General features: G+C 41.5%; 1 protein-coding gene across 1 annotated transcript in view; it reads right to left on the bottom strand.

Annotated features, from left to right (window-relative positions):
* Positions 1-26,228, bottom strand: part of faf1 (Fas (TNFRSF6) associated factor 1) — a 62,306-nt gene that overhangs the window by 16,826 nt on the left and 19,252 nt on the right. The window contains exons 8-15 of the mRNA XM_083940322.1: positions 20,722-20,808; positions 11,619-11,714; positions 11,393-11,516; positions 11,216-11,279; positions 11,030-11,111; positions 5,997-6,151; positions 1,369-1,505; positions 1,206-1,294 (exon numbers count right to left, since the gene is read on the bottom strand). Of these exons, the coding sequence (XP_083796448.1) occupies positions 1,206-1,294; positions 1,369-1,505; positions 5,997-6,151; positions 11,030-11,111; positions 11,216-11,279; positions 11,393-11,516; positions 11,619-11,714; positions 20,722-20,808 (834 nt within the window). The remainder of the gene's footprint in view (positions 1-1,205; positions 1,295-1,368; positions 1,506-5,996; positions 6,152-11,029; positions 11,112-11,215; positions 11,280-11,392; positions 11,517-11,618; positions 11,715-20,721; positions 20,809-26,228) is intronic.

A 26,228-nucleotide genomic window follows, 5' to 3' on the forward strand; every position in this document is an offset into this window, starting at 1 on the left:
CAGGTGAAAGTCTTTGACAGTGAAGGGACCTTCCTGCAATACTGTCCCAGATTCCTGTTTATGACATGAAAAGACTCCCACCACTGTTCCCTCACTCACAGTAATTGTGTGGAGTGTATCCCTCAATGGTGTTTGTCCATGGAGTAAAAGAGGCAGTCGACAGACACAGAGCAACACAGTGTTGCCTATACACTGGAGTGAACGGGAGACAAGTCTGAGTCTTGTACCTATTCAAAAACCAAAGATTGTAGTCGGCACATTAAACTAGAACTAAAGGGGAATGAGGTGAAATGGCTAAGTATTCTCTGCTCGTCATTACAAGAATGCTACAGTTTAACAATGCCATCTGATCTGTCTCAACGTGTTGCAAATTATCTCTTAAGCAGGATGCAAAAGACTGGCTCAACGGTCCTATCAAGGCCTTTGAATGTGACTATATTTATAGGCTAAATCGAGAAAATGAAGGTAAAGATAGTTTAAAATGTTACTGCAGGTTTCAAATACACCCGAACCAATGAAGTCATCAATATGAAGATAAGCAGGGTAGATAAGGAAAGCAGAGAAAAGGAGAGACGTTACATCACGCATGAGCAAGCCACTTTCTCATATGACACACACGTATAGCAGAACAAAACAGGAGACTGTCCACATCAGATGCATTCTTGCTTGGAAATACTCTTTCGTTTAGGTGAGGGGTGACATGGCGCTCTTGAACACACTCTTTAACACCAGAGACTCTTGCAAGTCTTTGTATGTGTCGGACAATTTCAGGATTGGCACTTATCAACAGAAGTTACCGACATTTTCGCTGCCGTCTTCATTTAAATTACCCTTCTTCTTCACCATCGGATGTTTGTTTTTTTCCAATTCCATTGAGCCGCATGATAAAAACGTAATCGCCACGCCCACTCGCTCGCTGTGAATACTCCTCACAATGAGCTGCTGTATTCACACATGGGCTCAACTAGACATTGCACAGACTTGTCTGCAAGGGAGTTGGCAGGGTAAATTTCATCTAATGTCCAGCTCCAACCAGACATTTGCATTTTCACATACAGCTCCGCTGGGTAATGTCTAGATAACCTCAGGTTTGCATTTCATGTGTGACTTACTTTTCTAAGTAATCCAAAGCACTGTATAGATGTTTAAGAACTGGAAGTTTACACTTTGATGCAGTTGTAGCCCCTGATTGTAGATAACCTTACCTCATCTTTGATGTCCTCTTGTTGTTGTGCTGTGAAGATCTCCATTGCCCCCATTAACCTCATCATCAGCTCGTCCACTGTTGTATTGCCTGAAGATAAAACAGCATAATTCAATCGTTGTATTTTTACATGAATTAAAGACAAATGTATCTATATATCTTACCTTGAATAACATTAAGAACTTCATTGGATGTGCGTTTGCCCATGACTATAAGGAGCAGGGGGAACTGGTCAGTCTTGTATGTCCGTATAGTCTGTGTCACCACACTGCCAAAGTGCCTTGTACACATAGTGAGTAGTCTGGAGGACAAAGAAATAATGAAATTTAAATTAATCTTTTTAATCTATTCTATTGATGGTTTTTCTTGGTACTAACTGCATATTACAGAACCTGTCTTTCACAAAAAGTGCATAGATCATAAAGCAGACACATGCATACATATGCATGAACAAACATTTTTACAACATATGGAAAAGGAGTCATATACTCCCGCATTTCAAACTGCAGCAGAAAAGAAAAATACACACAACTCATGGCATTAAGTACTTTAAAACCAATTCTGCATTTTCTTATCCCATCAGAGTGACATGCTATCTCAATTGGAACCGTAGATGAATTAGTATTCCTCACCAGACACCCAGAATTGATAGGGCAAGAGAGGATTTCTTATTCCATTACAAAGACAGAACTTTTTAAATTAACATTTCAGAAAGGGAAAAGGGTAGCAGGCAACCGGGGCCCCTCCACGCTCCCTGTAAATGTCATAATATTAATGAATTGCTATAGACTGAATGCAAATATAGATTAGCTTTTTCTCTCGCCTTTTAATAAGATCTACTTTAATAACTGGCTGGTAAAATAGAGAAGTAATGGAATGGATGGAGGGACAGCGGGTCAGAAGAAGATAGATGGAAGGAGGGCTTTCTGAGAGGGGGTGTGACTCATTAAAACATGAAGCCAAAGCGAAGGGAGCTACTTGCAGACTTCTCAAACTATGAAATATATTTCTAAAGCTCATTGTGGTGCTTTTTTTTTATAAAAGTAATAACCGTACCAGTACACGCTGATAATATAGATGATTGAAGGTGAAAGAAGTGAAAGCTCCAAACTGTGAGCTCAAAGCACAACTGAATTTAAGATGTTTTAGGAACACAGTATGAGTAAAAAACTTTTCAAATCGTGGAACTTTGAGTGGCCCATGTCTTACGATGGAGAAGTTGGGTACCCTAAATCTTACTGATCATTTTGTCTGGACATTTGCCCCTGTTCAGACCTTAACCCAGGCCGATCATAACAATAGCCCACAGGGAAACTCTAACCTGTAATGAAAGGCCAGGGAACAATGGAGACTAACTTAAAGGGTAACCCAATCTTAAATCTCCTACCAAACACAAGCCAACATGCTTTGGTTTCATCTCAAAACTAAGGAAGTCAGTCCACCACAGTGAATAATCATCATCACAACATAAAAACTGCTCGACACAAACACAGCCTAAACCTGTGCATGTATCCACTGTAAATAAGAATGACAGAAATGCTATAACCAGGATATAAAGCATTTATCAATCCACCTATAGAACAAGTATGGACACATCACTGAGGGCAGGAGGAAGTCAAGCTACTGCAGGAACAGAGGTGAACAGTTCAGCACAGTCTCAACCAGCCATAACATAACATGGTAAAGAATGTAGCCTAGTCTATACCAGACCTGTGGCATTTAAAATCCTTCAGGGACACAAAAATGTAGAGGAAACACCTGCATGGGCCTTGCAGCTAACGTGAGTTTAAGGCTCTGATGATTAATGTGACTGACAGCTTCTAATTTGTCACCAATCCAATCTCCAACTCTCACTGCACATCCAGACAGCTAAAATAGTTAGTTTCCCTGGACTGTCACATTAAATCTCTTCACATCAAAGTGGTGCGTGAAGATGCAAGTTGACTGGTAAGACCTGATATTTGCTCCACTGAGCAGCGGATGAGTCAGACAGCACAGTAGCACTGCAGGGAATATTGTTGCCAGCCACCTGTACAGGAGTATGTATGAGAAACCGGATGCTTTAATTGCTCACTGTGTCATGCACACTTTGTTTCAGAGCAAACATGGACATGTTTTGATTTGAAAATTACATTTTGTTCTCCTTCTCAACCAGTTATGCTTTCAGGTAGGAGGATGTCAAGAGGAGATGTCAAGCGTACAGAACAGGTTTGCATGTTGGTTTGAGCTCTTCACGGTTAAGACACCAACTTAACGCCCAAAGGTCATTAACAGTGATATGAACACCTGTGTTTCTTGGTCGTAATACACTGTCATATTATTATATGAGGCTCTTGTAAGCTGTTGACAGTCCAAATCTCTACAAATGAAATTAGCAAGACAATAAAGTCACTTACTTTTTAGAATTTCTTGTAGGCTACAGATGTTAGCATGGAACGAACCGTGTAATAGATTTGAGGAAGCAGGACCCACACTGATAAAATGCTCTGCTTTCTGTTTGTTTATCTGCTTAGAGTTTTGTATATTTGTAATGTGCAATAACAGTACAGCGCCTGTACAAAATATCCGATTAACTTCCCATGGGTGACAATTACACTGGCATCCAATCAGAAAACCTGCATTTATGCATAATTAATCATTAAACTGGTAGGCCTGTGAGAATACAGAGAACTAAGCAACAGGCACATTCCAATATCAGCAGGTTCAACATACACACATGCACGCATGCACGCGTGATACCTTTTCAACAGCCTGTGTGATTGATGCCAATCACCAGTCACTTTGGATCAACCAGAGAGCGTGAGAATGCAGAGAAGCAGCGTGCGTGTGAGTGAGCAAGTGTGCACAAGTGCATGCATGCGTTAGCAGCAAAGCTGTGGCTAGCTGTGTGTGATGAAAAGCTCCAGATGTTGCCTGCCTTTTAATGTGCAATAAAAAGGCTCAGCTGGGGCAAAAAGCAAAGGAGGCCAATGGGAGAGAAAGGAGAGTGGAATGAAGGAAGGAGGGAATTTCCATAAAAGAAATAATGGAGGGGTGAGGTCAGGGTGCGAGTCTTTCTTAAATGGCTGCTACCAGAGGGCAGGCTTAACTCTGGAGGTTCTGGGGAAAGGGAGAGGGTTGAGGTAGTGGAATTAAGAGAAGGGAAATAAAGAAAGACGGAAGGAACAGGGAGGAAAAGATGTCGCAGAAAGATGAGGAGAAGTCGGAGAGAACCCTGGACATAATGGTAATGAGCAAACCCAAGCAAACCCTTAGTAGGTTCTCCTCTACCTCCACAGCTCAACCCTGTCAACTTAATTTCAAAAAATGTTCAATAAAATGTACAATCCAGATAAAAAAAAAATCCATCTTATTAGCAGGACCAGCATAATAAACAGGTGTCACATAGACTTGCCAGTTACCAACACAAACTGCTGGAGCCGCACCAAAACTTTGAGCATAAATGGAGAGATAGAGATGTTTGGACTCTAAGGGAGTCTTTCGTCTCCCACTGACCCTCTATTCAGACAGCTTAGTCAAGATTGCCCACTCAGGGGCCTCACCATGCAAACACAACGCCTTTTGTTAGCATGCAACCTCCGAGCTTCGAAAAGAGAATGAAGTAGAAGAGAGAATGAGAAGACAGAGATACAGGGTGTGAGCAATGGAGTGAGAGCTGAATGCCAGCAATTAAGGACATGTCCACACAAATGCGAATAGGTTTGAAAACGCTGTTTATGTGTCAAATGGGGTTCCGTCCACACTAACATTTTAGATCATGTTCTAAAAGCTCGCTGTTCACGCAGAAATGACAAAACACAGATCTCATCATCAGTCTTTAGGGGCTAAAAATATTTTTTTTTTTTTAAACCTATAACATTGTAAATGACAGGGTGAGGCTGAATACCAGTTAAAACTACATTACTAGTACTAGAAGAAGATAGTAACAGCTTCCGTTTTCTGGCAGTTTCAGAGCCCTCTGTACACAATCAAACTGCTCTCCTACTGAAATACATTCAGTATCCTCTTTATTAGATACAACTCAGTATGCAAACAGCCCACTCCTCCAGACAGTAAGTCACATATAAATAAAACATAAGGATTAAGTATGCAGCCGGCGCTTAGAGGTTCGGTTATTGCTCCACTTTAACTTTTTCTGTTGGCAAAATGCAATACTAAGCACAATAAGATTCTGATAGGTGACAGTATCTATGAGAAAAAAATAATTTAAGGGCAAACAACCTGGATCTTATAGTTTTGGTCATAATTGATTATCAAAACGGTTTTCTCATACATGGGTTGTCGGGAGGGATAGTGGGATTCATGTTGGGGTTTTTTGCTTTTCTTTTCCACTATAAAGCAGACGCTCCAACTCAGTGTGCAAGTGTGTCTGTAAAAACACAATAAAAAATGTTTTCTCATAAGATTTAGGATGAGACTCAGAGACCAGGAAATAACACTAGAATCATCTTTAAGACAGAACCCATGTCATTGCAATTTGAGATATAGGTAATCATTGATGTAACTAAATATAAGAACAAAGTCTAAGCATTATAGTTGTATTTGATCAGTCCAACATGTTTAGGGTGAGAAATGATTAATCTCAAAAGTAATTTAAGTGATATCATACAATCAGTAAACAAAAGAATGTGTTGAACTAAAAGTTTTGTCTTTATTCCTACTACAACTGCAAAATTGAGTAAAGGCAGCGAGATACAAAGAGATAATGGAACAAAATACAACATGATATAACTGATAAATCTTGTAGCTCTATGCCTGGCAAGCCACTCAAAAATGTGATTTCCTGTGGTACCTGGCTTTGTTAGCTTCTTTAGTGACATCCCAGGCCCATGTGATGAAGTTCTGGCTCAGGTAGGAGACAATGGAGTCTGCGCACATCATTTGGGAGCAGAAGACGTTGCTGAGGACACTGTCATCATTGTGGAGGTAGATGGCTAGCAGCTTTCTCTGGAGAAGAGCAGAAAAGAGGAAGACGATTTAGAGGTAGTGAAAGAAAAGATGTGAGAAAAATGTACAACTGTTTTCCTCTGGACAAATCTCTACCTAAAGAAACACAATTTTTTTTTCATTGGGAGTTAATTGAGTGTTAAGGGAAACAAAACAACAAATAGTATAGTTGGCTGTAAATAGATCAGTGCACAGCTTTTGTGTTTCAGAGAAATTTGTATTTTTTTTCATTTGTAATCTGTCTTTGAAATGATAAAAAAGAAATAAAAAAAAGAATTGTGTTCAAATCTGTAGTGTCAGCCACATGCGAATGTCTCATCACTGCAGAGACATTTCCACATTACAGGACCATAAAATGACATGTGGGACCACTGGGTGCAAAGCCAGCATGACTTCTACAGACCACACCTGGCAAAAAAAGCAAATACCACGCAAAATCAAATGGAGAGCGGTGCAAATAAAACTTCTCTAGGAGGCGACGAAGATATGGAGAAAACAAAACAGACAAATCACTCTATTTATTTTACACCAAATGCCAGCAGCCTGTTCAGGTTAGCAGCGGCAGGGCCAGACAATATTGACGAAGCTCCAAATCCAAGGATATTGACACCATCATATAAGCCAGGCAGATTCTCCCTCCTGACAATCTAATTAAAAAACAAACACACCCACAAACATAAAAGGTTCAAGGGGACAATGTTGGAAATAATGCTCTTTAAATTACATGTCACTTATCTTGCTATTTAAAAGCCATGTCTCTCTGTCTCTGCTTAGTTCATTTTTTAACCATGGCTGTGGAGGGGGAGTCAAGAGGTCGGATTCTCAGGAGCAGTAATCTAGGCTACGTACGCCAAAAAGCAAAAAATCTACACAGGGCGTAAAACGTGAAGGGAAGTGAAAGGAGAAGTTGTGCTATACTGTGGCCTGTGTAGAATAGGAATGGGAAAGCACTGCTGTGTTTGCTCAACGATTAGTGCTTTAGAATAATCTCCAGGGCTCCTAGAGAGAAGGAGCTGGGGACTCATTCATTGGGCCGATTCAACGGCCTGAAAAGATTAAACACTCATGCTGAGAAGACAAGCAAATTCAGTCTTGAGAGAGGAATGAGTGTGAGGGGAGGGAGAGTTTTTACAACATGAAAAAAAAAACCTGATACGCGCTCAAACACTGACATCCCAACAGACATGCACAGATGTACAAACTTTACTGTGTGGTACCCACAATGTGAAGGACTCACACATGCATGCTCAATTAGAGCAAGTGTAAAGACTAATCAAAATGGGCATTTTTGCCAACTGAACTCCTTCATCTTAGTTAAACTGTCCATACCCCTCTGTTCCCTCTCCGCTTTCAAGTCAGATCTTTTGTATTGCCTGTCTGAGTAGGGAGGAGTAAATCCCTCAGTTCAGCTAAATTACTAGGTCCAACCTGAGCTAGATAGTGACCCCATAGCCCTTCCACACACCTGTTCACCTTAATCTAAGCTTGCTGTGTGTGTGTGTGTGTGTGTGTGTGTGTGTGTGTGTGTGTGTGTGTGTGTGTGTGTGTGTGTGTGTGTGTGTGTGTGTGTGTGTGTGTGTGTGTGTGTGTGTGTGTGTGTGTGTGTGTGTGTGTGTGTGTGTGTGTGTGTGTGTGTGTGTGTGTGAGAGAGAGAGAGACTGACGATTTCACGCAATAAATAGTACTCACATTAATTCAGTTTAAGCCTGTTTAATAAATGGTGTTCTGTACTATCAGTACTATAGGTACCATCCTGTGTTATGGCTGTATCTCTGTGAATGAACACCATAGTAAAGTCAAGCTGAACTGGACGTTAAGTACATTGTGTCTCTGTCTCTGTCATAGCTCTAATAGTTGAGACACAACGCAACCAAAGTAATTCCCCTCCCAACTAGCCTTAACAACGAAGTGTCACTCTACAGAAAGTCACATTTACAGCTGTGGAGTGCACTCTGCATTTAAGGGAAAATTAATATTAAAATAACCAAATCCCAGATGATATCTCGTCTAATACTATATAACATCCAGGCCCTTTGTAAACTTTTGAGTATTGTACCTTATTTTTCTTTCATCTTTCCTGTCACTCTAACCAAGCATAAATTTAAAGTGTTGCTACAAACAGATAAACAATTTATATAATGTGACATTGACATACAGTCTGGAATTAATTTTTAATTTTTGAGAACTTGAAAGGGAACTCTAGGGCTTAAATATTGTCATCCTGACAGACAGCAAAATAAAAAGGTCCGTCTTCTGTGGATGACATTTGTATTGCATCAAAAAGAGGCTATTCGTCACAGGTATTTAAGTTTAACAGGGCTCAGAGGAGACCAGTGAGTGAGATACAGACATACACAGAAAGGTACAAAGGGAAGGAAGGACAGAGAAGTCCAGATAGTGTTTGCTTTTCCAGAGTGAGCCTACCATCTGTAGAACAAACACTTCAAAATGAAGAGCTCAAATGACTGATCTAATGACCTTGAACACACAGTGAGAAAACACATTCAGATCGATGACCAACCACACAGGAGGTTCTCCACACCCTGCTGAAAACACATTACTTCTTTATAACAGAAAAGGGACCACATTTTAAACTCTTTCCAAAATGTGTTTAAACTAACCACATATATTCACACCATAATCATCTGCATTTTTACCAACACTCTACATCGATTTAGCCCTTAATCCATACATGCACAAGAGTGATCATTTCAGGTACAATAGATAAACCGTGACTTATTGTGTTGCTTGTCATTTACAGCCCTAGATCTGATAAATATACGGAAATCTATAGGCCACGTGTCATTCTGATTCACCAGTGCTCTTTCTTTTTGACTCTGCAAGGCTATTGCAGGGTGTTATAGTGGATACTTGACAGTGATAAATCCCTGAACTCCCCTCTCCAGCAAGGCTATGAATTTTGATGTGTCTTTGTGTGTGGCAGACAGGAGAGGAGTGGAGAGCGGAGGAGAGTGGGGTTAGAGTGATTAACCACTGCGTTGATGGGGATTTAGTGAGGATCTTGGTTAGTGATGGGTGGCCTATCTCTCTTTACGCTTTGACTAACCACTGATCCCCAAGAGGGTTCAGCTCAGCTCAGCTCTGCAGCCCAAAGCATTTTCATTAAGGATGGATTGAGTCTATCTCAACAGACCCCAACACACACCTTCAGAAACACTTCATCAAATGTAGTGTTTTGCTTAGTGATTAGCCTCTCCCAGGCTTTGAGAGAGTGAGACTGATTCCTCTGTTTATAAACCCACTGAGTAGTCCCCCTTTAGTCAAATCTGCCCTATTCCAATATCCCCTTAATGAAGTTGGCTTTTCTACGGTGGACGACACAAAAACTAGATTCCTTTTCAAATGGAAGCAAAGAGCACAGGATGGGACGGCTGGATAGATGGAAAAAGGGACAGCGTAGTCGTGCACATATGCTACTGTGTGATGAAACCGTCAAAAGCAGCATGTTTTGGCCTACGATTCTTGTGACAAAACAGGACAAACAGAACAGATCAAAAAGCTTCTGTTTTCATGGAAAATTCTTTGCACATACCCAGCTTCCCTAAAGCCATTCTAACCACAGCACAGTTGGCAGACTAAGTCAGGCTCACCCAGAATACAACAAAATACAGTGAAAATGAATACTATTTTGCCCCGTGCGCTGTGTAGAGCACAGTGGTACAGTACAGAGTGTGCGAACACTAGGGAGACATCGGCCATATTGTGCTGGCTTAAGAGAGGAGATCAGCTGGGAAGCCGGCAAGAAGCCAAGCTTCTCTTTAGGATTTTCTCTATCTTTGTTTATTTCACACTCTCTCCATTACTTACCTTAATCCTGTAACCTCCCATGCTTTTATTCCTCTCTGTCTTTTTTACTTGGTTTGCTCCTCTGACTTTCATCTTTTGCACCCTCCTCTTCTTTCAGACCACGTTTTCCGTTCTGTGCCCCTAATATCATCTCCTCCACCCTCCCTTTCCGAGTGCCTGGTGATCTGAACCCCCCTAACATCTTGCCGTGTCCTCACAGTCTAATAACGCTGTAATCCACACAAGCTGTCAGTTGATACAAGCATCCTTAAAAGGACAAAAGCCAAAAAACATGAAGGGAAAGTGGACAGCTAAAAATAAATCCTCAGCTGTCAGGGTGAAAATTTGATGAGGGTTTGGACGGAATAATATCAATGTGGCTCTAAAGCCCTCTAGACAAATAATAGTAGACACTATGAAAAACAACTTTAAAAAAGTATTTATGTGAGCACATTGCAAATGAAGGTCATTTAAGGTGCTGTGAGAAACAGCAGTTTTTACTGTTTATGCCAATCACGTACCTGTTGGTTAATCATATTTTGTTCCTCTTTGTCCGTTCAGTTTGTGAGTGGCATACTGTAAGCTGTGCTGATTGCACGTTGATTAAATCAATACTGCAGTGCAGAGGTCAGTCACATGTGCAAGCCGCATTGTATACATCTTGTTGCATAAATAGTGTGGCTTTGTGTTACACTTCTAACTGGATTGTTAAACTTATTGTTAAACAATAGTACCTTCACATTTGAAGAATTCTGCCGCATAAGAGTATCAACACACTGTAGGATCATACCACACCAATTTAGCTACTTGCATTTTTAAAAACCCAGTCTCACTATTTTCAGCCCCCTCCTGCTAAGATATCAGTAGGAATTCTTCATACATCTTCTAAAGCAGGAGAGAATTGTTTAACCACATCAACAAAGGACAAGCCGACACTGGTAGCATCAGTGCCTTGTATCTTACATAGTCAATATTAACAATGCTTGAAATATAAAAAAGGCACAAAGAAACTCATTATAGTATCTTTTTAAATTAAAAGGCTGTCACCGAACAATCAACCAGCTTACTTACATCTCTGGCTTTGCCATAGAAGGCCTCTTGAGACGCCGCCTCCAAAGACCCAATGAAGAACATTGGGTGGGTCTCTCCATACCTAAATGACACACAGAACACACAAATAGTACATAAACACATTGTTACCAGACATCTTTGATTTCAAAGTCTTTTGAATCAAGAAGCACCTGCCACTGAGCTCACCTTGAAGAAAATTCGGCAGTAAAGTGCAGTAAGGCATCAGCTTCGTTCTCACTGTTCTCTGGCACTGTAAGGGAAAATAAATGATTTCATGCGTCAAGCTTTGAGATGCATGTCACTGGCATTTAATACAATACCTGGAGCTAAAATTAAGAAATCTAGCAGCTTAACTGTACTTACTCATAGGTGCTTTCCGACAGGTTGAGGAACCCATTCCAAACATCTCTGAGTCATCCACACCAAACTCTGACGCATCCTCAAAATCATCCCCCTCACTGTCGCTGACCATATGGACATCTGCGCACTGTAAACATACATTTCAAGACTTATTTCAACAGAAGTAATTAACAGAAGCAATTTGTTACCATTTTCTATGAGTTGCGTATATATACACCTGTGTATATACCTCTTCTGTGGGTTCCTGGGAATTGGCTGGGGAGGACCTTCGACAAACACTAAGGTGATGGCAAGGATAGCTGATCCCAGAGACAGCTAGTGTCATCTAAAAACAGGGAACATAATACAAGAGTGAATGGAAGTCCAGTGTCACGAGCATATCCGACCAGTTGTGTGAGCTCTTAGACCATGTGAGATACTTACTTACAATCTTAGCCCACACAGTGACCATCAAGTTAAATTAAGCCTTATCTGTTCATCAGGGGCAGTGAGTGATGGTAAATTTAACTTTCTACTCTTTGGCATAGACTGAACTCTAATCAGAACAAAACAAGTAGGACTAGGACTAGGTCTAACCCAGGCTATAGAAGCATGGCCCGTATCATGAAATACTTTATGACTTTCAAACACCAGCTTGCTCATCTTTCTAATCAGGGGAGAAGCTTGATGAGGTTTCTGTACACCTGCAGTAGCCGTTAGTGTGTAGTGGTTTGTAGTAAGAGAACACCTGACTAATGAGCTCCCAAATCCAAAGCCAGGACTGAAAATGTCAGCGTTCAGCAGGGACTCATTACAGCTGGTGTCTTCTGGCTTAGACCCCGAAGGACATCAACAATACAGACAGGGCAGTTGCAGGATGTAGTGTGAAACAAAAGATACTTGCTTTCTAAAAAAAACGGTGTGCCAGATTTTAGATTGATTTCCATTACAAATTGAAACAACAACATTTTCTCAACATAAAGAGACATTTGTTAATTCATGTCAACTGGTAACAATCAAACCATAACTAGTACTGACTGTACTCATACTTGTCACAATAATGCAACAAGATTTTCAGTGACGTACTGATTGTTAAGAAGAGCAGAGCAGAAAGCCCAGATACAACTATTTTTCTGGGAGAGTGAACTTCTAAACAACAGGGCTGAGGCAGGGCAGGCAGACTGGGTGTGATAAGAGGCAGAGAAGCTGCTCGTCTCCTGCAGAGGTCCTGTGATCTGCTCCATTGTCGGGTGCTAAGACACACAAAGAGCAGCTGGACATGGTTGAATCAGGAGACGATTACATGCAACGCCAATTGAGTCTGAAAAGGGCTACACGGACCGCAGGGAGTTTCTCTCTCTTAAAATAGAGAGGTTCCTCATGCTGGCCTCAGCTTCTATAGCAGGGGAGAACAGTGTAACCACCAGACCTTGTCAGCAACATGGACTTACATGTGCTTACAAGTGAGTACTGCTGTGTACCTGACAATGATAAGAACCAAGATATCTGACAAAGTGCCATACAGTCTTTTATTTCTCATCTTCTGTTTTCATACTACCTTATCTTTTCAATGTTGGAAAGTAAGTTGGCTGCAACCAAAAACGTTTGGACAATTGAGGCTGAGCTACATGCATGATTAGGTCAAACTAGCATTGGGTAATATGACAATATCTGATCAGATCTGCAAGATGATATAAATGTGTCTACCGTCATATTTTAATATTAGAATATATAATATCTGAACATTTATATCATAGTATCCATCAACTTCATAACTTTGGATGTATTAGATTGTAGGTAATGATTGACTGATTTACGGTAATAATGAAATTTGATGTGATGTTTGCATCAATTTGATGAAGCGCCTTGATTTGCAAGGTGTAAATTGACTGGGTTAACTACAATTAGACATTAAGGCCTGGTTTCTGTATCCATAAACAGTTTCTTAATTAATTTTCCAGGAAATATACTGCTTCACAATATAGATCATTATTGTGATATAAAAATACATACCGCGATTAGGCACCTTGATAGGATTTTATTCTTATTGCCCACCTAAAGAGCATGATCACAGCGACTATGTTCTATGGCGTTGTTCATACAAATACATTTTTTTTCTGGAGTAACATGAACTCTATCTGATCCCCAGGAAAGGAACAACGATTTTACAATTTATTTCAGCCTGATAAAAAAAAGTTGATTATACAGATTACAATATTAACCACTGTGTCTTAAATTCCCAGCAGCTCAGTAACCAAAAAGAAGATATGAGAAACGCAGTATCTCCCCTGAGCGTTACAGAATGAATAATATCCTGATGAATGTTCCTTCTCCATGTTGTCTTAAGCAAAGAAAGCTGCTCAAAAAAAACAGTGGCTAGACCGCCATGCAATGCTGAACTTACACAAACACAGAATGACATCACACCTAAAAGGGGGACAAGTAATCTGTGAAACACATAAACATATATGAGTAATATGACTTTTGTTTTTTCAGTGGATTAAAACCTTTCCTATGAGGCCTCAAACAGCCAGTCACCCTAGAAACAGTAACGGGGCTGAATACGTAGATAATAGAAGAAACAGATTGTATTTCTTGTGTATTACCAATTAGTAGCGAGTGTACTCTTGACAATTAGAAGTGTATAAATGTCAAAGCATGGACAGCTGAGTATTCCTGGAACACCTACGAAGAACACTTAACTGGATTGCCTTGTGTTTGCTCATGTAACTTAACTCTAACTTATTTAGTAGTCTGGTCCTGTTTATTCAATCATTGAGTTATTCATATCTTTCCAGAGAACATTACAAAGTAATGGACCAAAAACAGTAAAAGTAAAGTTAGTTTGCAATGCTTTTTGTTGAACGAAAGAACAAAAACAGTGATTTAAACAAAAGCTATCGCCATTTGAGACATGATGGGTCTCAGGCCTGAGGGTTGAATTAGCACAGAGAGAGTTGTAGGTATTGAGCTGGACAAAGACATACAGGGTCTGAGCCTTAAGGATGTGAAGGCATGGCCCCAAGTCTATTCGTCCCATTCCCCAATCGAGTGGCAATCAAACGTGAGACTCAGTGGCTGCCGAGAGGATCCCTATAAACCCTTTACTCCACTACTCACAATGAGAGGCCTTCGTCTCAAGGCCTAATAAGTGTATAAATAAAGTTGATCACTTCCCTTGTCAAAGACAGCCTGGAGGGTTTGGGCTGACATGGATGCAAGGAGGGGAGGTGAAAAGGGGAAAAAAATGAGTTGAGTGCCTCTCAATCCTCTTCCTCGCTTTGACCCGATGGCTTTTCCTGATGTTGAGGTACACAAGTGCAGCTTGGCGGCTCAGTGGTAAAACGTGGAAACAAGGCTGAAGCGCTGCAGGGCACGGGGGGTGGGGGGGATGAGGTTAACCCCCCCAAATGACCCTCTCCCACATCTCCACACAAAGGAACTGGCTCCTCTTTTTTGGATTCTTTTAATTAACACTTGCATTGAGGCTCTAAGCATTCAGGGGCCGATACAGGGAAAGAATTTTCTCTCCCTTACCCCTCCCTCCTCTCCCCTCTTCCCTTCAACCCTTTCTTCCCTTCTCTACCCTTCTTTCTCTCCCTTCATTCTTTCTGTGTTTCATTTTTTCTTTTCTAGTGTAGGCAGTGTTTGGATTAGGTGTCTGGCTGTGAGTGTGAGATAATTACTACTGACAGCTGCACTGACGAAAACCACAACCACAGTGCCACCTTACTCCACTTTCTCTTTGATGCAAGGGAAGAGCAGCAGCAAACGTGGGGGAAAGTAAACGGTATGGACATCGGAAGAAGTATGGAGAACATAGGAAAAGTGTATACATGATTGGGAGAAGGAAGCCAAAAAAAAGAAAACTAGCCAGGTGAGCTCCACCCATAACTCCTGTTGATTTCCTCATTTCAGGCTACTTTGAGCCTTGCTAACACACAGTGTGTGTAACGTACGTACAGACGCAAACAAATGCAGATACAGAGCTCTAGGCTAAGGTAGGCATAAATAAATGACTACGGGATCAGTGGGATGCTTAACAGACATAACCATTTCTCTCAAAAGTGAGATTCACGGGACGCATATAAACAGGAAGAAGAGATAGAAAATGCGACTGACAGACTAACTTGGTACTGAATGTCACCTGAAGGCAGCCAATCACACGAGGGAGGGGGGCTCTGCCTGAGCTTACTGCTGAGCCCTGTTGCTACGGAAACCAGCAGGCCCCCCTCAATAAATCCTTGGTTTAATAGGCCCCTATCAGGTAGAGGAGGATTCCATTAATGCCAGCTGGGAACTGGAAGGGAGGTGCTGGCCTACAAGGAAAGGCACCTCTGAGGCTTTGCAGCATTAATACATTAGCAAACACCATGAAACACTGCATAAATGTCAGCAATTACTGGCTAGAAGGAAGATGGGTGGTGGTTTTTGGGGGGCTGAAGAGATGAGGGGATGCAATATGGATGTCCGACTGTCTGTCAATCATTCCAACAGGTGTGGAGGAGAGATTGCCACTCAAAACAGCTCCATTGAGATGCAGTCCGTCTGGAAACTCTCCATGTATTGTTTAGGTGAAGAAATAGAAAAAGAGAAGGGGACGGAGGAACCAGGGAAAGAGGCTTAATCAGCGTGTTTAAAACAGCGCAGGAAGTTAATGTCCTGTTGGCCTCTGATATAAACTGTTGCCAAAAAACTTAAGCACTGTTCACAGATCAGCTTTACAAAACCACAATAATCAGGAGGAATTTGAAGGCAGAGATAAATTAGGTTTTTCACAAATACCGTAATTTCCGGACTATAAGCCGCTACTTTTTTCCCTCGTTCTGGTCCCTGAGGCTTATACAACGGTGCAGCTTTTCTACGGCTTACGGTAACCGGCGCACTACCAAGGATGCGCAAGACCGAGGCAGACATCTGGCGCCAGGTAACGAGAGCAAAACAAAGAGTAGGAGAGCTTCAGCGACAGTTTGCGCGAAGGAAGTGTTCATGCAAACACCCTCAACATGGAAAAAAAACGGAGAAGTGCATATGATGCTGCTTTTAAGTTAAAAGCAATCGATCTGGCTGTCAAAGAAGGAAATAGAGCTGCTGCACGTACCCTTGACATCAATGAATGGCTGGTTATTTTGATAACGTAAACGGCCGCGGGACTGCACTTTTACTGCCGTGTTACAGGCGAGCACTTTGTATTACTTTGCACCGTTGTATTATTTGTATTCTGCACGAATGCTGTTCGCCATGTCAAAGATGTGAAAGTTTGATTGAATGATTGAAAGATTTATTGTTAATAAATGGGACGCTTTGCGTTCCCAAACAGTCATCTCTGTCCCGACAATCCCCTCCGTGGTAGCAGGAACCCCTATATACTACGGTAATTACACATCAAAACGCCTGCGGTTTATAGTCGGGTGCGGCTTATATATGGAGCAATCTGTATTTTCCCCTAAATTTAGCTGGTGAGGCTTATAGTCAGGTGCGCTTTATAGTCCGGAAATTACGGTAATGCTGGTCTTTGTACTTATTAAAATTAAATCGCATTAAGTTTTATAACAGCGAAGTCCAACACATTTTTCTGATGGGAGGACTACCCTAGAACAGTCAACATTGTTGTGATGCAAACAATTTTTGAAAATGGCAACATGATCCTATACTTGGTTACTCTTGTAAATACTAAACTAATGAGTCTAGAAGGAACATTGGCACGAAGGTACAGTACTTAAATAAAAATATTTAAAAAAAAATGTTTTCTCACAAATGACAATCTAAAATTGGGACAATGTTTGATAGTTTGTGTTCACATTAGCAGCCGCATTTGATGGTTGCTAAGAATAGTATTAAATTATTACTGCAGTTAATGTTTTTACAGTGTTGTGATTTATATACTCTACATAGAGACACTGCCACATTTTTAAAACCTGTATGTGAACCAGGTCAACACAATCTACCTGCTAGAAATGAGCATCACCTCACGTTGCTACTGCTTCAACTACACTTTGTGCCACTTTTAAATTCAACGTCCTTGGTGTTACATGACATACAATAACACAGTGCACTGAATGAACTGATCTATTGTCCAGTGCTACTTGAGCATTATCCATCCTGATCCAATTTCAACTCTCTATAAAGGCCTTGAATAATTCAGAGCACAATAAACAATGAAACACATTGAGTGGACAGTATCAGGGAAGGTGACGTAACACATAACTAGTAGTTTCCCTGAAAGATGAGAATTTCTTAATAAACAAACAATGCAAGCACTGCCACCACTCAAATATCTCTTTCTCAGAACAACTGACAATTCAAATAAATACTCTAAATGAAGGGGTTATTTTATGACTCTATAAAAGGTGTATAACGCAACTGCAGCAACCAACTTGCAACTGCTAAAATATCCATGCTAGTCAACTTCACTGGGATTGTCGTAGTTAGTGCTGGGTATTATTTTTATCATACTGTTGCCAATACAATACTGCTACCCCGCCTGTGAGTGTGAGTGATCGTGATGGGGGAGAAGCTCCGCATCTGCCGCTGCTCGCTAGGGAAAGAAACCGCAGAGTGATAGAACAGAGTCGGCAAACACAACGCTAGTCATTTTATTTAAAAAAAAGTCGCTTTAGCAGTCAATCAAAAAAGGATTCCGCCTCAGCAAGCTCATCAAATATTGCAGAAGCAGAGTGTCCAGGCCAGCCCACTGTCCCATATAACCCCAGAGATGCTGAGCATCCGATCGGCGGGACAAAGCCCAGCATTTATCCAATGACGTCTAGTTTCGCTGCAGTGGAACAAACCACTCTACGCTTCCCCATTGATGTCAGTAGAAGCTGAGAGTCCGACCGTGTAAAGAGCTGTGATGACTGAAAAGGAAGTTGCGCCGGTTACCTGTGATATAGCTGATTCTGAACAAAAGATGAAGGCTTTCTAGTGCGTATTTAGTCAATGAAATGTACACACAGCAGTACATATTTCACCACTTTTTTTTTTCTGGTGACGTTTTAGGGGAAGCTGAGCTTCCCTTGCAGTCTTAGAACAATCGCCACTTCTACAGACACAGTTCAGTGAGTTTTTGAGAAAGTATTGAGGCTTGATATCCAGCCCTAGACACTGTGTGCAATAAGACAGGCGCATTTGCAAACACACAAATGCAAATATGCACGCACAACACACAAATGTAAATGCAGGCAGGCAAACAGTCATATCACACACTTAAAGGCAAAGCAGAGTTAAGTAGTAATCGATTCCACTGAATGCGGCCAGTGTGCAGAGCTAAATGTAATCTGGGGCCTCTGGCTGCCATGTTTAATGGTCCAAACCCCGGGAGATGAGACTGGGCTAATGAGCTAGACACTAACACTGGCTCCCTACCCGCCTGCTAGACCAGCCAAGCCCTGGGCTTTCTCTGTTAATACCTTCAGACGTTTCAATAAAAGAGCTGTGGCTAGAGCAGAGGCCATTATTACACTTCTGTCTCTGTGCTTTTTAATATCTCCTCATCCAGGAAACACAGACGCTGCAGATGTGTGTTAGCCAGGTGCCAACCGGGCCCATGATGCCACAATGAGCTGCAATCTATTCAAGATCCCTTGCAATCATATCCACAACTACCTAGGGGGATGAGCTAATGTGCACTGATAACCAGAATACAGATAACAATAATATAAAAGTAATACATTTAATTATTTATTTATTATCCTTACTTATCTTAATGTTTTGTTTGGTAGGGCTTGCTTGGTCATGAATTTCAGAAATGTGCATGTATAGATAGTTTTTAGTGTTTAGGTCACATTTTGTTTTATATTTATTTCCTAAATATTTAAAAATGAGTATTACCATTGATGTATTCATTGTAGATGTTTTTGAAATGTTGATATTAATTCATATTAATCCCAGAAAGTTGAAAGTTTTTAATTATAAAGTAAAATAAATGTTAAACTATATGAACATTTTAAAGCTTTGCAATATAACTTTTAGTTAGAGAAAGTTAATTCACATGTTGAAGATTTTTCCAGTTCCTTTTTGCTTTCACATCACAAAATCCTAGTAAAAACTGCTGGAGAGGGACACCCAAATTATCCAACACAGATTTAGAAATGTCTATAGATCGCTCTCTTTCTCTCTTAATGTGATCAGGAAAGTCATAAAGCACAAGCTGCATGTTATGGTTGCAAACTTGAAAAAGTAATTTGGTGCCATACTACTAGAGAACTAAGATTTGTAAGATGTTGACTGATCACATAACTGGATGTCTAAAAGATAATGCAAACAATGATAAACCTGCATCACTGCGGTATGTTTTTTTTAATGGTTACCTGTTTTACAATTGTCTGCTCAGAGCTGTAATAGAACAAAAAAAGGCAAACAATCTCCTGCATGAAAAGACTCATAGCCTTCTGTTCTTTGCCCTTTTAGGCACATTAATGGTGTAATGTATTTGCTTTCAATGTTGATCTTAAAAGCTTTACTTTGAGTAAAACAGTAGAGTCATTGTTCATTCAGTTTTTAGAACATGAATATTGTGTCACAAATAGAACAGAATGTATCTAACCAAACACTGTATATAGAGGACATGTTATCCTTATTAAACACAAACGTACACTACCCCAACTGTACAGCACAGCTGTGGTCTAAATGCTACAGTAGAGCCAGTTTTGGCATAGGACACATATAATAACAGTTGGAAAAAAAGGAAACAAAGTCAATACCAATACTCCAAACCAAACAATAATCACATAGATCTAAAAGGAAAACGTTAGCTAGGGGTTAACACAAGAATGTGTGCACAACAGCTCCTCAATGTGGCATGATACACCATCCCATACAATTAGCATGGGAACACATAGGCTGTCAAAGAAGGGTTGAGACAAAAGGGGTCAGAGGTTCCTGAAGGTTCTGTATAAGGGCTGCTTCTGATCAGCTTGACTGTGTGCAGGGTGAATGGCTGGGAAGAGCGACCCCCGGTCAGGAGAGGTCAGCAGGACTCAATGATGTGAGCTTTAATGTCCACAGATAGAGGACACAGGATGGGAACCGTCTTTGACATCTTAATTAGCTTCAACATCTTACTCTCATGCTTCTGACAGATGGTTTCGGGATGGCTTACAGAGTGTGGAACAGTTTCCACTATTAGTATTAAAATAAATAATCTGTGAACCATGGCCTTTAATTTGGGCTTGACTTTTTACTATTGTTGAGAAGGCCATCTTGGATCCAAGAATCAGTGAGGGCAACATATAGGCAGCATTTACAGCACATAGAGAACTAAAGAAAGATGTTGAAATGTTTCCTGTAGATATGTTGTAGCAAGTGTGGGTAACAAATAGAACATTTTGTTTTTGTATGCCTGTGCTTCTTACAGAGTCATCTGACGCTGTCACAGGCCATCCCTCCCACTGTTGATGCCGGACTGGGATGTTGGTCAAGTCTGAAACGTTCCTTTTCACCTGCGAACATAAAGAGAAGATACAATTACTTGAGTCTATTCAAAGTACAACACTTGTGCTAAGAAAAGATAAAATACAAAAATCATTGATCATGTTTGCTACCATAATTATTATCATTGTCATTCTGTCGCCATGGCTGTTTCTTACTATTCTGCTATATTAACTGCCATAACATACGTATAAGTCATATTCACATTACTATAGATATTATTATAGTTACTGTTGCTTTTGTGGTTGCTTGCATCTCTGGAAGTGTGTCTCTGTCTGTCTTTGTGTCTGTCTTTGTCTCTCTCTGTCCAACTGTCTGTCTTTGTCTCTCTTTCTTTATGTACAATTATTCTAACACTCTCTCCTTTTCTTCCTCCTCAAATCGGTCAAGACAGATGGCCGTCCTCCATAGACCTAGGTCCGTCCGACGTTCCTGCCCGTTAAAGGGAAGGTTTTTGTTGCCACCGTGCTCTACGGGGGAATTGTTAGGTCTATGTAAATCAAAAATAGGTCATAGAGTCTCTAAAGTGTCCTGAGATAACTTTTGTTATGACTTGGCACTTTAACACACACACACACACACACACACACACACACACACACACACACACACACACACACACACACACACACACACACACACACACACACACACACACACACACACACACACACACACACACACACACACACACACACACACACACACACACACACACACACACACACACACACACACACACACACACACACACACACACACACACACACACACACACACACACACACACACACACACAATAAATTATAGTCAAGGCTACAGCAAAGTATCCTCCATTCAACAGCATGAGGAAAAAGTGGGAGATGAGTCAAAAAGAGAATACATTTTTTTTTTTTTAAAGACTGCCAATGTTATCAGCATTCTTCAGATGCCACGGCTAATGCCCAGCAACAAAAGCCCCACGCTCTGAAATGAACAGTATTTCTCTTTTCCCATTCATGCGCGGACGCTGTATCTGCATCACTTAATACCATTCCGTGCTTTTAAACAGTTAGCAGCCAGCAGCGCCTGACCCACAGAGCGCCGTGTTACACCCTCCAATGGGTTGTTGGTTTAAAGCCCTAACGCCAGCCTGATGTGCGCCAGCCGAAGGTGATCAAAGCCCCGTCGGTGTCTGAGCGCTGGCGGCCGTGGATTCTAATGCATTTATTCAGCAGAATTCTGCCCTTCGGGCCTGCACGGCTGGACACTGATGCTGAGAAAACTGTCAATTGTGGAGCAAAGATCCCTCTACACACGGGTCAAATCCTGTCTTTGTTAAAAGCACTGAAGAGAGATGGATCCTTGGGCATATGCAGGGTTGCTGGTCATGGAGGTGGAAACTTAAATACGTTACAAACACATAGTCAAAGCCAATGTCAGGCAAAGCAGGAAAGCAGCTGCAAAACACTGAGCTAGGAAGACTGCAGGGGCGGACTTTGTCTGGGCGCTTTCATCTAAATACTCTAACATTACTACACATTGCACCTGTATATGTACTTGTGTGGTTGAAAGCACAAACACACTATGGGCTGCTTGCCGAAATTATTGGATTTAAATCTGAATTCATGCCTTTATCAAGGAAACAGTAAATATTCAATCTAAGTTATCAATCTCTAAAAGACATATTTTATTTGTGCTGGGCCTGGCACAGCAAAGCAATTTGCAGTACAAACAAGCTGAGAAACGAATAAAAGAACAATAATAAATGAGTGGCACAGTCCATCCTTTGTCTTTCTGTCGTAAATCCCACACCACACTGCTTAGTGCCTACCCTTATGAAGAAACGCTATGGCCAGGATAGCAGGCTGGGGTCAGAGCGGGTGGCCAGTGTTATTACAGAGTGTAATATCTATGTTTGACCAGCCGGACTACAGGGATTTGACTGACCGGCTGGCCAGCCGATGAATAGAGTGGAAAAGGCAGGAAAGGAGAGGCATAAACACTAGTAATGAAGAGGCTGCAGTCAGAGGTTAAAGCAGCATCAGAGAAACAACAAACTAACGCCCACCACAGAGTGAATGAAGGTGAGAGGTGGAGGAGGAGACAGACAGTGAAAGGCATCTGGCAGAGGACAACCTGATCTCAACACAGAAAATAACACAGCTACACACCAGATCTGACCACCTGAAACTACACCACCACAATCTGCAGGCATTCACCCGCCCCGGCCTTGATTGACCATATGAAAAGTATCCTGCTTATGAGAATCTGATGCAACCACATCAAAAACAACCAAAGTAATTTGGAACATACTGCAGCCCTACAACAGGGGGACACAATGCCTTTCCCTAGCTTCTCCAGGTAACTGAAGTTTTTGTTGCAGCCCTCGGTTACAAAGCACAGCATGTGTTGGCCACAGCCGCTAGCAAACAAGGAGCATTACTGTCTAATGCTGCCCCCTGTCTGCCACAACAGCTGATAAATTAAACTGCAACAAACTAAAACAATTATATTTAATCTGTGACTGTAAGTAACTAATTTTATTGAAATTGCCAGCTAAAACTTGTTGACCCAATGAAATATTGTTGGAATGGCATTGTATGACACTGTGTTGTACAGCTTAATAGGCAGAACATTGCACCAATGGTAAAAGAACATGAAAAGTATCCATTAACCTCATTGGAACATACAGAAGCTGAAATGTAAAGGAAATGTGTTTAACAGAGCAGAACAGGATTTAAATCAATGTCTTAGTAGCAAATACAGCGCTGCTGATTTGTGTGTTGCTGTTCGTTGTTGAGATGAGGCAGGGGTGTACAAGCCGGTTATACACAACATTAGCTAGACTGGCTGTGGTGCTGAGCTGCTGGGCAATACGCCTCACGGCAAAATTAATGATCCAATCATTGTAAATGCCAATTGCCTGTAATCCCTGGCTGGAAGCAAATCAAAGAGAAGGAAAGGTTTCCGTTAAACAGTCACAAGCTCGCTCTCTCTCTCTCTCTCTCTCTCCCTCTCTCGCTCTCTTTCTTCATCTCCCCAAGGCACCAGATGCCTTTCTTTCATTCCTTTTTTCGATCCAACCTTCCTTTTCTCAGCTCTCTAGCCCTGTCTGCATTTGATTCCTATATGTCGCCCAGCTGCGGGGTAGAGATGGGGCCCAGGTCCAACCCCCGGGGGCAGTAGAGGAGGGAAATCCCCAGGACAACTGGTCTGGTCACGGACAACCCGAAACCAGCAGCCATCCCTATTCTACCCTCTACTTCCCTGGCAAACATTTGCTCTCCAGCTTAGCTCAGATGCTAGCCAGCAACTTACCCCCACACTCTTGTCTGGTAATGCCAATCAGAGCCTACACAGCCCTGCGCTCTAGAGATGGAGAAGAAAGAAGGTAGAGAAGGGACACTGGGATAGAGAGATGGAGAATGAAGGAATAGAAAGGGAGGGGCAAGGGCAGTTCCCTGAGAGCCACAAGGCAAAGCCAGAGCCTTTGGCAAAGACAAACAAGAAGATAGGACTCTATCCCTATTGATATGCACAAGCAGGGACCATCGGCTAGTCTTCAGCTAAGACAAAAGGGAGAATGGGGAGAGAAAGGTGCTCTGTAGTGGAGTCCATATGTGTCCGTGAGTGGACACAGTATGAGCAGAAAGGGGAGTCAGGCTGGCTGAATATGGTGTTACTTCTTTGTTGCATTCTTAAGTCTTCGTATGATGACAGAAATATACTCCTCCTCTTGTTGTCGTCTTTTATTTTTTCTTTTACCTAGACATTTCCCAAACTAACTACTCGTCTTTAATATGAGCATCACAAAACCTCTAAATCAACTACAATTTAATTGTCTTTAATGACTGTGGTTGCACCTGTAGCTCTTCACACTGGCTACGGAGTCCTTTGAATCATTCACTGCATAGTGTGTACATATGGTTTAATGACATATTATTCCCTAACCCATTACAGTAATAAAAAAGTTAAGATGCCTGTTCCCTGACTAAAGAGTAAATATATAAAGAGCATGGTCAACATGGGGCAAACACAGTCCAGATCTATGCAGGTTAAGGTTCTGGGCCTCATTTTCACTGCAGGGGGCCTTGAGATGCCTAAAGACAAGCATGTGTAAGGAAAAGACCGCGACATGGAGGCCTGTTTAAGCCCACATTGTCCCTTCTCCATCCCCTATGGCCTCTTAGAGCACCCCCACCAAGCCAACAGTCCTTTGCCTCCTTTCTGTGTCCACGGTTCCCCCCTCCCACACTGCAGGGATCCCTCCCCAGTGTTTGTAATCCCAGCAAAAACACTTAAGGTTCACAGTGGGTGCTCATCAAAACCATCTGCCTGAGAAGAGGGTGAGAGAGAAAGACAGAGATGATGGAGGGAGGAGAAAAGGAAAGAGCAAGGGAGGAGAGGGAGGAACCGAGGGAGGAAAGTGGTCACCTCCAGTTCAGATGTTGGTTGTACTAATCTGTTCAATTAGCACCATTACAAGCTCTGCTAGTCGCCTTATTATTATTATTAGTGTAGTCTTCACATGCGCTGAGGAGCCAGTTGCAGCAGTGAGCAAAGAACTAAGGAGGAACACCTTTTATTGCTGTTTGAAAGTAAAAAATTAGCTGCATGTAGATCATAAAAAAGCCATCTTGCAACGGGATCACACCAGCGGCGATACCACATTGAGCCAAGGACGTGAAGTGGTGAGGCAAAAGCCCCTTCCATACTTCCTTCCACCTACTTCCAGTACTTGCACAGACTGCACCCATCTTTGAACTGGTCCTTTATTTGGAGTCCCGTGACTATTTCTTGCACAGTTGCAATGCTATTGCTGCAACAAAAAACAAAAATGCAAAATACTCAAAAGCGCCTCTGTGTGAATTCCCAGTACAGTAAGATTCTCCAGGACCCCATTTTAGACCACATATTGGACCACATTTTGCCATGATCAGTAAAAATGGAAAAACGGAAAAACAGGTAAATCACAATTATGTAAAGCTGCCTTAGTAATGAAATACCTGAAGACTGATGTTTCCAATTCCATATATTTAATGCAAATTACTTAAGGTAAGGTAAAATAAATAGTGGGACTTCTCTCTCTGACCTGATCAGTCTTAGGGGAGCTTTTTCCCTCACCTGTGACAGCAAGCTATCCGCTGTGAATAACAAATGACGCGTACAGTACAGGGCAGTAATATGTGAATGTGTGTGTGTACTGCTGATTTGAACTCGCATGGGGCCAAACATTGACTCTTTGGCAAGCAAGCACACACATATCATTTCATGCTCCTCAATCAATTTGCATCTTGACTGTAATAACCGATGGACAGCGAGGTGTACTGTCTTCACACTGGGTCCAGTAAGAGTTAGGATAAATATTTAATTGGCTGCTGAATCTACTGTTTAGTTTCAGATGAGGAAAATGAATAGAACTCTTTCTCTTTCCGTTGCTCCCACATGC

The sequence above is a fragment of the Echiichthys vipera genome (genome assembly GCF_963691815.1).
Source record: "Echiichthys vipera genome assembly, chromosome: 3".
Lineage (NCBI taxonomy): Eukaryota > Metazoa > Chordata > Actinopteri > Perciformes > Trachinidae > Echiichthys > Echiichthys vipera.